The 12501-nt window shown below is 41.7% G+C and overlaps 1 protein-coding gene across 7 annotated transcripts in view; it reads right to left on the minus strand.

Annotated features, from left to right (window-relative positions):
• Positions 1-156: 156 nt before the first annotated feature.
• Positions 157-12501, minus strand: part of cdin1 (CDAN1 interacting nuclease 1) — a 75475-nt gene continuing 63130 nt past the window's right edge. The window contains exons 12-15 of one of the 7 annotated variants that reach the window (XM_061843084.1): positions 9382-9437; positions 4848-4955; positions 4713-4747; positions 157-4106 (exon numbers count right to left, since the gene is read on the minus strand). In XM_061843084.1, the coding sequence (XP_061699068.1) occupies positions 4041-4106; positions 4713-4747; positions 4848-4955; positions 9382-9437 (265 nt within the window). In that variant the 3' untranslated portion in view covers positions 157-4040. Of the gene's footprint in view, positions 4748-4847; positions 4956-5056; positions 5925-9381; positions 9438-12501 lie in introns of those variants that run through there. The other 6 variants (XM_061843087.1, XM_061843083.1, XM_061843085.1 and 3 more) reach the window with 6 other exon arrangements.

Below are 12501 nucleotides of genomic sequence, written 5' to 3' on the forward strand. Positions count from 1 at the left end.
GTTTGGGAAAAAAAAATATTTAGGTAATTAATCTGAGTTGAAATTTTACCCTCCCGGGTCATCGTTGAAACATAAAATGTGCAGAAGAAAAAGAGTAAGCTTACTTTGGACCTTCCCATGGCCTGCAGAGGATCTGAGTGATGAAACTTATTTTACATTTTTTTGAATTTTTACATTATATATTTATACTTTATTTTTATTATTATTATTATTTTTTTTTTTGAGGGGCCAAGTGTTACAATAACAGGACTCAGTGAAAACCGAGGAAAATGATTTAATGTGAGTAACACATTTGCAAAATAAACTGCAATATTTGTATGGCAAAGCGCAATTTTAGGAAGCAAACAATGGCAATAATTACAACTTTATTTGTGTTCAGTCATTTAAATTAAGTTTTGAAATTGTATGTACGAAACATGCACTCAGATCAACGTGCCAAACATTTTGCACGAGAAAATCATGTATTTTATAGCTAATTTTATTTTGGATTTATGCTCCGTGGGGATGCAAATGGCACAGATTCTGTTGAACGGCCTTGTAACTTTTTTTTTTTTTAGCATAACACGTCGATCATATTTGTATTGCGCGCTCGAAAGTAGTTCATCTTGAATGCAATTTTGTTGTATTTTTCATATGATTCCGTCGTGCATTTCGAAGTAACAACGTCGCGGCGCGCTGCCTTTGGAAAAGCGAACAAGCCCGAAAGTGACCTGCATCCCCTCGTGTCATTGTCGTTCATTTCCCAGTCAAACATGTCATCGTGCCTCCTTCCTGTCAGTCAAACGCGGCCCCTCTCAATCCCTCGGTTCACGTTCTCATGCTCCATTGTTGTTTTAAATAACATCTGATTAGCAGGCGCAGCTTCCTAAAAATAAAAACGAGCTCCCTCGTCATATCTGCTCGAGAGCGTGTGTTACTTTCCACCCTTGGTCCAGCTCTGCCTTTTTCCCCCGTTTTTTTGTTTTAAAACAGTTCCTCTGGCTTTTCCAGGAAAACTTTTATTTATTTCCACCCTGTGATATCTTCCTGGCAAGAGAGGATCACCAACTAAAAGCTCCATGCCGCCCGGGGCAAAAACAGAGCTGCGTTCCTCCGCGCATAAATAACAGAAGCGTGGAGGAAGTCTTGTGTGGTGTCTGCGGCAGAAATGAAACCTTCGCCTCGGTCTGCCTGAATCTCAACGGGCCGTTCAGACGTTTGCTTGAAGACGCATTAAAAAAACAACAGAATATGAACCCGAGCTGGACATGCGAGCTTCTGGAACAAAGCCATCTGCACTCACGAGAATCTGAGCCGGGGAACCTACTGAATATTAACCGTTACATTATGCTCAAATTGGACTATTTTCTGGAATCTCGTTCCGCTCTACAAAACATTAGTCTTCCTGCAAACTCCTTTACAAACATGGCGGACGTGAAGAGTAAAAACATGGTAAAATGGCGCTTCGTGGCCAAAATATGAAACCACTTTCATTAAGCAAAAGTAAATGCAAATATTTCTTCAGGGAAAAGGTTAAAACTTGGAAAACAAGAAACAATAAACCAGTAATTTATTGGCAATAAAATAATAAGCAGTTGATCTACATTAAGTCTAAATAGCCACAAGCCTCAGCTGGTAAAGTGTTGGCCTCACAGTTCTGAGGAACCGGGTTCGTTCCCTGTGTGGAGTTTGCATGATCTCCCCGTGCCTGCGTGGGTTTTCTCCGGGCACTCCGGTTTCCTCCCAAACCCCAAAAACAAGCATTTTAAATTTCCCCCAGGTGGCTGTTTGCCTCAATGTGTCCTGCGATTGGCTGGCAACCAATTCAGGGTGTACCCCACCCCCTGCCCGTTGACAGCTGGGATAGGCTCCAGCACTCCCTGTGACCCTAGTGAGGATAAGCGGCAAAGAAAATGGATGGATGGATGGATAGCCACAAGCTAAAAGAAAAAAATGCTAGAACACACTGAGCTACATGTTTCTAGAAAAATCTTAGAAATCAATTTAAAAAAAAAAAAAAAAAAACTTTACAGCACAAGGGTCATTCGAGAATTTTGCATTCTGGTGCCATTATGTTTAAAAAAAAAAAAAGTCCATTCACTTACGTATTTTTCAGAATTGATCATTAAGAAAGAATATAAATAAGCGGCAAAGAAAATGGATGGATGGATAGTAACAAGCTTAAAAAAAGCTAAAACACTCCAAACTACATGTTTCTAGAAAAATCTATTTTAAAAAATCTTAGAAATCTGCAATTAAAAGAAAACAAAACAAATCCTTACAGTGCAAGGGTCGTTCCAGAATTTTGCATTCTGGCACCATTATGCTTAAAAAAAAAAAGACCATTTACTTACATATTTTTCAGAATTGGTCATGAAGAAATAATATAACTAAGCGGCAAAGAAAATGGATGGATGGCTAGCCACAAGCTTAAAAAAAAAGAAGAAGCTAGAACACTCCGAGCTACGTGTTTCTAGAAATATCTTAGAAATCTACAATTAAAAAAAACAAAAAACTTTACAGTGAAAGGGTCATTCCAGAATTTGGCATTCTGGCACCGTTATATTTACAAAAAAAAAAAACATTAACTTACATATTTTTCAGAATTGGTCATTAAGAAATAATGTAAATAAGTGGCAAAGAAAATGGATGGATGGATAGCCACAAGCTTAAAAAAAAATACATGAAACACTCCAAACTACATGTTTCTAGAAAAATCTATTTTAAAAAAATCTTAGAAATCTACCACAAAAAAAAAAATCTTTACAGCACAAGGGTCATTCCAGAATTCTGCATTTTGGCACCATTATGTTGAAGAAAAAAAAAAAAAAGACCATTTAGTTACATATTTTTCGGAACTGGTTATCAAGAGGGAGGGACAAGAAAAAAAAAAAAGCTATTTTATGTCCTGAGCGAATGGTTAGAGTGTCTGCCTCAGAATTCTGAGGACCAGCGTTCAAATCCCCCTGCCCCCACAAATGAGTACAATGCCACTCAATTATCATTACTTTAGAGAAAATCCTTTGAACGTCTAACTTCCCGTTGTTGTCATAAACAAAAATTAGTTTGTGATTACTTTTTTTTCTATTTGCGGTGGAATCTGTCCGGCTGCCGTGACTTTGAAGTCGGCTTTAGAGCGGCGCTATTTCTCTGGCATTGTGTGCACAAAGCTAATTTATAGGAGCTGACCCTGACTCCTCTTTTGTGCCACGGCCATCTTGGAAAACAATGGCAGGAAGGCTAAAAAACTTGAGAGGAACTGATTCTGCTGTTTTTTTCTCTCTTTTTCTTTCTGTTCGTATTCAGCTGAGAATTTTCCCCCGACAAGTAAAATGGCCCTGTTTTTGTCTCCGACAGGAGCAATAAAGTGATGCCTAAGCATTCCATAGGCCGGCAATAGGGTTGAGTTTAACTGGACACATGGGGACAGTTGTTTTGTTGAGGAGGAGGTGGCGGGGCGGGGGTTTTGAGCCACGGCCGCCTGGTGACCCAACAGTGACCCGGTGGCCTCCTGGTGGAGGGATCAAGGCCTGGATGGGAGCCGGCTAAGGGTTAGAGGTTTAAGGGTAACAAATCAAGCAACACCTCGCCAGCCTTCAAGCACACATGCCGTGTCGCTTCGGGCTGCGTGAGTGCACAAAACAAATATAGAAATGCTTATTTTTATTCTCCGCGCTGGAACTGGCTTCCGTTTTGGAAGTGAAATAGATTAGGGACAAGGGGGGCGGGGGGACTGTACAAGACGCACGAACAGAACCATTTTCACACCCGGAACATGTCGAAAGACAGTGTTTTAAATTTTTATCAAGTATGCGAAATTTGCTAACAGTGGATATACAAAGTCTACACACCCTTGTTCAGATGCCAGGTTTTTATAACAGAAAAAAACAAACAAAACAAAAGCTTTCTCCACTAATACAACTCAAATAAATTTTTTGTCTTTTGAAAAGAGGAAATATTAAAAAAAAAAATGTCAAAACCAGACCAAAGTGAGGACTCACTAATGGTGTAGTGGTAGATATGCCTGCCTTTAGTGCGGGTAGCGTGGGATCGATTCCCGCTCAGTGATGGTGTCGATATCTGCCCTGCGACTCCAGCTTTCCTGCAACCCTTGTGAGGATAAGTGGCTAGGATAATGATATGACATGACAAAGCACAGTGTTAAAGCTTTTCTTCAGTTTTGTCAAGATTAAGTGAATTTAAGTGCTATCATTACAGTGCTTCAGGCTAATGATAGAAAAGACAAAGTCAGGAAAAGGTAACTAGAACATCTGAAATTGATGAGGGGTTCATCGGCGAAATGTCGGTAGGTGTGTGATTACTCACTGCGAATAGCTAAATAAAGAAAAATCCGTGGAAAATGGACATTCGTTACAATCCTATTGGGGGGAAAAATAAATTCTTAAAGGGTATGAACCACCAATTCTCTCCTCAAAACAAGAAATTAGATTGTCAATGTTAGCATGCAGCAGTGAGTTGGCAATTGAAAAAAAGTGCCAATTGTAAGGCAGCATTGACAAACAGTCGCGTAATTTCAGAAAACGTCTGAGGATAACAACCACCCTAAAGGCAACGTCTATTTGGGTCTGAAGGCTTCAGTCAACATTGCGATCATCATTTTCAGTTTTTACAGGGCACCACTCATGTTTCTGCCATTAGTATCTGCTTATAAAAGAATTTGGGGTCGTAAAAAAACAGCCCCACGTCTTCCCTTTCAGTCTATGTTTACTCACACAGCTGCACTGGTGTTCAAACGCCTCAATCACATCTATTGATAAAGAACATTTTACAAAACCAGTTAACATGGGATTGAAATGATTACAATCGAACAACATCAAACAGTGTGCGGGGACATTTTTTTTTGTTACCGTTGTTGGGCAATTTCGGGAAATCTGGCATGCTGAAGGTCAGCCAACATCTGCCCTTTAAAATAATCTTCAGAACCAGTTCCCATTTTTGGTGATAATTTGGCGTCTCTGTAAAGCATAAAAAGTCAAACATTCATTGGTCGAAATAGAATGTTTTCCATTATTTTTCTTTGGTTCATTTCAAGTCGCAGTTCAAAACCAGCAAGGAATTGCGAAAATGAAAGACATTTTAATAAACGTCGAAATTCAAAGATGCACTGCGACACAGATGTAGAAGACCAAAACATGTCCAGTTAATGAGTCATATGTTTAAAAAAAAATCCATTAGAAGAATTAATAGAAATCTTGGAAGGAAATTGATAACAGAGCAGGGAGGAAAAAGGGTCACGGTGAGGCCCAAAGCGTAATCAGCCCCAATTCTGTTTTCCCGCTTGGAGAGTGACTGAGAGGGCACTGAGTGACGCAGGTAAGAGCCAGGCGTCCAACCAGCCCCCCGAGAACCACAACCCTCTTATCTGCTTACGGAACGGAAGAGGAAGGAGTGACAAAGGCCAGGACTCTGGGTGTGATAAGGAAGGGCCTCGTGTCCAAGCTCGGGGGTCCTCCATCACACCCTGCCGTCCTTTGGGTAAGGCCAACCGGGGGCCAGGAGTTAACCAGAAACCGGGAACCTCTTCGAGATGGCATTTGGGGTTCTTATTTGTATGTTGTAGCAAAAGCCAAGAGCCAGGAAGGTAGAGGCAGACGGAGAGTGCGGGTCAGCTGGAGTTCAGGGCAGCAAAATTTTTGTGTCCAAGCAGGAAAGCTAAATTACTTCCGGATTTCGGCGTCCACCCCGGTGTTCCTGTTCCTGCTCTTCCTGCCCAGTCATCCTCTACTCTCATTCCTTCCAACGTCACCACCCAAATTGATTTCCTCGCTCTTTGTCCGCCGGTTGCTCGTCAGTCCTGCTGGGCGCCGTGTCCGAGGGCAACGATATCTGTCGGGAAGCAGTCCTTGAGAAGGATACCTCGGTCTCTCTGGCAGTCCAGCTCACCTATGAAACCGTACCAGTAGATGACGAGCCCAGGTCCAAATCTGAGGTACCAAAGAAAAATAAGGAACAATTTAGTCTTAAAAGCAATGAGCCGTAGAAGCTATGTCACGACAGCATGATATAAAGCATAATTAAGTCCCAAGAGATAGAAAGATCCCAGACCCGTAAGTCTGATCTGTAAGAAATAAGGTCACAGAGTCTTTGATCACCGTCCAGAAAACGCAAACAAAAATCCTGTTGTCCAGCAAGATAAAGATCTCGCTAACAGGGTGATACACACTTCATCACATTACAATGGCAGGGAAAGAAAAAAACAATAATATGAGGAATAACAAAGCACCACCAAGGCCTCCGGAACCTGTCATCGGAAGCCTTTGCTATATTGCAGAGCACGCAGAGTTCAGCACAAAGCCTCAGACTTAACATCGCATGTGGTGCTTAATGTTAGCCAGTGCAACAGAATCCAGCTGTTTCATTCACATTAGCTTTGAAAGCCCCCCCCCCCCCCACTACACACACAAAATGAGTCGGTGAGCGTTGCCGAACCCGAGAGGCGCGAGTAATGAGTTTCCAAGCAGCTGAGAAATCTGATTCAGACTATTTAAACATGAACGGATTCCATTTTTCATATTGTGCATTTGCGCTCGCATCTTTGCGGCAATTCTAGGGCGTCGTTGCTACTCCAGAGGGTCGGAAAAGGTACAGAAGCTCTTCATCGGCAATGTCGAGGGCTAGCAGAAAAAAAAATAAGACACTAAATAATCTTTCAAACTCTTTATTGGCCCCCAAAGAGTCACCCCTGGCCTCTCTCTGCCTCATGGAAATCATACGTTTTCTTTAAACGGCGGCTGCCACGCATGAAGACTTCACTGCTGAACTCTGAACCGAGAGCACCTTCTTTCGCCGTCTTCACGCAAAAAAAAAAAAAAAAAAAGCAGGATTTGGGCCGCTGACAGTGCTGCCGTCCCGGACGCTGTCGACAGTTAACACCTATTCGGGCCCCCCCGAGGACCTGGACAGGAAGCGGGCAAAAGAGGGCCACATGGCGCTGCAGAAGTTCAGCGCAGAGGTAAAGTGCATAAAAACTTCATCCGGGGCCAAATTCACATTTGACGTACAGTCTCCAAATCCCCCCACTATACGGTGTGGTTTTAATATCAACTTTGGGAATCTTTTGTAAGATTATGATTTATTACCACTTAAAAGACACCTTACAACTTCAACAGCGTATTTTAATAGCATATATTAAAAAAACAACCCCACTTTTCCAGCACATGTGACGGCTTGTATATCGGCGCCTGGTGCAACGTTGACAAGGCCTTAAGCACAACACCGCCATGCCGTCGGCCGGCGACTGGTTCGGGGTGTACCCCGCCTCTCGCCCGAAGATTGCCGGGATAGGCTCCACCGCCACCCTCGTGAGGATGAGTGGTACGGACAGTGGATGGATAAAAACGACTCCCCCAAAAGAGAGGCCCAAAGAGCGGTACACATCCTGAACTTACATCCCTGCATTCAAACTTTTATGGTGGGATTTACGGCGCTGTATCTATGAGTGAGCAGACCCGGAGAAAGCTCACAGATGCGTGCAGCAAGTTCACCGCAATGTCACACACATACCTCAGCCTCTCAACACTGCAGACCAAGTAGCCCCCCCTTGCCTCCACCCCCCCCTTACCCTAGAGTCTCAGCGTTTCCATGGCGGACGGCAACACGTCTGCCGAGTCTTAATATGGAAATGTTATGGAAACAAAATGTAAACATTTACATTAGATGACTTTTGAACAGGGGTTATGCTCTTTTTATTCAGCTGCTGGGTTGTGCGTAAGGCCGATGGTGCGAGGGTGGAAGGGGGGGACGGGGTGGCTATGCAGCATCGACGAAAGGGGGCTGCGTAGAAGGGATGGAAAGGTCAAAACTGTACATCAACAGATAGGACGGTGTAGGACGATACGTCACAACTCACGCCTGTCAGGGGGGGGGGGGTGAGCACAAATTGAAACATGCAAAATGATCAACACCAGGGGAGGTGTGTCATCAAGGCCTTCCCATACACTAAAGAAAAATAAACGGACTTGGAATAGTGCTCAGAATGAATCCTACTGGGACGCTTAGGTAAGAAGCGGACTCTGGGGATTGAAACAACAACACTGAGGGTGGAACGGAGTGGTCCGGGGGCCATGGCCGTGTTGGAAGGCTGCACTCGCTAACCAAGTGTGGAAGCACAGACAAAGAAAATAAAAAAAAAAAAAAAATACACATATACACGCACACACAACACTTACATTGAAAGTGACTGTTCTCACAAGCATTTGGCAGGATTTTGCACTACATTTACAAACCTTAGTGTCGGGATCCAAAAAGGGGCCTTTTTTACTTGCACGTTCACTAAGAATAGAACCTTCAAGGGTATTTTAATGAAACAACACGACAGTATATATAATATCTTGCTACACCCTTTCTCGATGCACGTGCCAAAGTGAATATGATTTGCCAAACGCAGTGATGAAAAAGTTCAAACCTAAAACAGGGCGAAAACACAATACGCACCGTGATGAATTATCAATAAACTCAAGGTGGGATAATGCTCTATTTAAAAACACCGACAATACGTCACTTGTATACAACTTCAAACAAATACTGCAGCAATAATTTAGGCAGCCTCAGCCTCCACCTGAGTCCTCGCCATAATGACGTCTTTGTTTTCGGCATCCATACATCAGACCACAAAGAAGTGCCTGCCAAACATTTGAGCCTAAATCTTTTCTTTGCCGGCTCAAAAGCAAGTCAGAACCTTGGAATAATTGTGAGAACTTACTGGGGTGAGAGTTAGTGAGGTACTGGAGAATATTAAAATAGTGGAAAGCGGCTGGACATTACAGATTTAGGGGCCATGGACAGATTAAAAACTTAAAATATTCAAAGCATTTTTCGGAACTCTTGAGTTAATTTTCAGATCACACCCAAGGCTTAAATGAGGAAATAACTTAAAAAGAACCTGTTTGACAAAAAGTCTCCCACAAGATCTCAAAATACTACAACAAAATGCCACAATCTAAAGACATTTAAGAACAGATAATCATCGACATCTGTCAGTCTGGGAAGCATTGCAAAGCTGTTTTTTTTAAAGCTTTAGGAATCCAGCGAACCAATGTGTGACCCAGTATCCCCAAATGCAGAAAATAATGAGCAGTGGTGAACTTTCCCAGGAGTGGCCGGCCAACAAAGAATACTCGAGAACCCAGTCACCACTTATCCAGGAGCTCACAAAAGAACCCAGGAAAACATTTAAAGAAGTGCTGGCCTCCCTTGCATCAGTGAAGTGCATCAGTGTTCATGACTCAACGATAAAGAAGAGACTTGGAAAAAATGACATCCGTGGCACGGTTCCAGGGGGGAAAACCACAACTGAACAAAACCTCATCTTACTTTTTGCATATAAACATTTGAATGATTCCCAAGAGTTTTGGGAGGATATTTATGGCAGGGGTCACCAACCTTTTTGCGGCTGAGGGTCACTTCGTGAGCAGCGATCATATGAAGAGCTACGTGACCTGTTCGGGGCAAATTTCCAAAATAACAAAACTCCTTATACTTTAGAAATATATAGATACTTTATATTATATGACATTGTTTTACAATTTCCATAGTAAGGAAGTCAAATTGAAGAGTTAAAGCACAAATAACAATAATAATCGTAACAACTTGTAACCAGTGATATTTTTAGAATGTGCCTTGCGGGCACCTTAAGTGGTCCTTGTGGGCAAACATGCGCCCACGGGCACCACGTTGGTGACCCTCGTTCTATGGACTGACGAGACAAAAATGTAACTTTTTGGAAGGTGTGTGTTTTGTTACATCTGCTTTAAATGTAATACCATGCCAACAGACAAATTAAGTGTGATGTTCTGGGGCTGCTTTCTACTTCATGACCTGGACGACTTACTATATTTAAAAAAAAAAAAAAAAAGTTTTTGGAGTGACTTAGTCCAAGTAAGGACTTGAATCTGATTGAAATGCAGTGGCTGACATTAAAAAGGCCTTTTTGAAAGACACAAAAAAAATGTAATCCCATCTGTGTCTTGAAAATGTATTCATGTTAATTTCCCTTGTTTATTTTCGTGGATCTGTTTTTTCAACACATTGAACAGTGCGCCCGGAAAGGCCAAGAAATAAAATTATCATCTCTTGACACCCAACTTGTAACTTTTAAGGGCCCTGTGGTAGATGCTGGCAACCCTGACAATACAGTACAAGCCTATAAAACCCAAATGGTGTACTTAAATATAGATTTTGGAATGTCCGCACACACAGTAAAATACATTATTACACACAGCGTACTTAAAGTCCTTCTTTGTATATCAATTCAATGAAAGAGTCACTCTCTTTACACACAAGTTAATAGCCGGATGAAAGCACCACTTCTTGTCGCTTTTACGTGTGACAAAATGTACAAAAAAAAAGGAAAATGAAAAACAAAACATGGCACTACTTTATGTATTTGTGCATCGAGCTGCACAAGAGCTGTAATTAAGGCGGACGAGTAGGCACTAAAGAATAAAACATCTCGTAGTGTGTGTAATTCTTCTTGATGCTTTTTCCGTCGCCGTGGTATGGAAATGCAAGGTGAGCGGTGGATTTTTTTTATTTTATCTTTTTGAACGCAAAGGTATGTTTGCGTATTGTGCTGATGGGTGAGCGCCCGAGGTGTGAGGTCAGATTGAGTGCTGGGAATTCTACGTTTCACTAATGTATACTCATCTGCGCAACTTATCACCGCCAGGACAGATACAGGAAGATTACAAAGCCTTATCTAGTTGCCGTAGCGACCGCAAATGGGATCACGGCATACCCCATCTGACCAGGAATTATTTTATCATTTGCATTACATTGTTACGCCATTACAGTAGATCACTGAGAACACTTTCAATAGAACAACTGAAGAGAAAAAGAGAAAATTTGCATGAATTGCTTGAAAACTGGTACCGAACTTCTATCACTAATGTAATTCCCCATTAAAACATTTCCGCACAAAGAATATCAATATAGATTTTTCACTCTCCACTGAGTACAAGAGATGGAAAATCTCATTTTAGTTTTACGGGGTCTTCATTATGACCATTAAAAACACAATACAAGATGGATTCGATTGAATGCTAAAATCTCAAAATCACACCCTTTTTTCCACCCCAGAAACACCCTCTGACACTTCACCCCCCCCCCCCCCGAAAGCTGCTCAAGCACACTCTACGCACACACACTCCTTTATCTCCCAATTGCAAATTCTCACTTTCTCTGACCCCCCAGCGTGCCTGACAAAGCTGCCATTACCTCCGTCACCTTTCTCGCACTTACCTTAAAATCTTATCTCTCACACGCGAGCACAGTTTGACTGACCCTTTGCCAATCAGCTCGCTGATAAACTGCTTTACACGTTTGTGCGTGAATAAGCACATAGTCATCTTATAATAGAAGGACTTATTTGGAGATATTTGGTTTGAGTCTGCTAGCCTTCGAGCTCATGATCTACATCAGCATCCAACAAATTACCGGCATTTCCATTATAAATAGAATTGAAAAAATTTGTCAATGTGTAAAAAAATATAAATAATTTAAAATACCATTTTCTTATATAATTTAAGGCTCAAAGGTACCCATTCACAAAAATTCAAACGCACTTTAACTCAAAACGTATCACTCAGATACATCTGTGATGTGTTACGTTTGTGGAGAGCAGGGGTGTCAAACTCATTTTTCTCACCGGCCACATTGTGGTTCCGGTTTCCCTCAGAGGTGCCGTTATGACTTGTGAAACAATACAAATGTTTAATCGTCTCATCGTATTTACATCATCAATTTATGATCTACTTTTGGAATCAGAAATCAAGGGTAATGTGTTTCTCAACTATTCATGTTTGGTAACACAAAAATACTTGCAATATCCCAAGTTTATCATTTATGGTGCATGACAATTTGAAATTTTTGTCCAGATTTTTACAAGAATAATTGAAATTGACACTCTAGATTTTGTTTCACGGGCCACATAAAATCATGTGGCGGGCCGGATCTTGCCCCCCAGGCCTTGAGTTTGACACCTATCAACAATGTTGGATTTAGACATTTAAGCTACCCTCCCCAAGAAAAAAAAAAAAAAAAAAAAAAAAAAAAATCAACAAATACTGCTTAAATACTCGAGCATTGAATAGCTTGAAAGTGCCAGATTTGAATGTGAAAACAAATAATAATACGAGCGAAACCTCATCTCTGAAACCTGATCTCTTCACTTACAGTGACTCGGCATTCCTGGCTAATCACTACCTCCATGATGGAAGTGGTTTGATCCCCTCAGTTATGACACGCTGATTGAGAATTCATCAACACCTGATATTGATAACATTAAATTCTATTAAAGCGATCCTGCTCAAGTGCGATACGGCAATGATGAGAGGGTAATCATAACCGTGCCGCGCAAGACAGACTTGTCCTTGTGATATCGAATACGTCCGGTAAAAAATACGGACATTTGAGTTTCATTGGAGTTGAATAGCGGCTATAGCGCTAATTTGAAGAGCTGTTCGCGGAGTCCCTGTGGCATCGGGCGGGTTACGTGTCTCTAAG

Source organism: Syngnathoides biaculeatus, chromosome 15, assembly GCF_019802595.1.
Source record: "Syngnathoides biaculeatus isolate LvHL_M chromosome 15, ASM1980259v1, whole genome shotgun sequence".
NCBI lineage: Eukaryota > Metazoa > Chordata > Actinopteri > Syngnathiformes > Syngnathidae > Syngnathoides > Syngnathoides biaculeatus.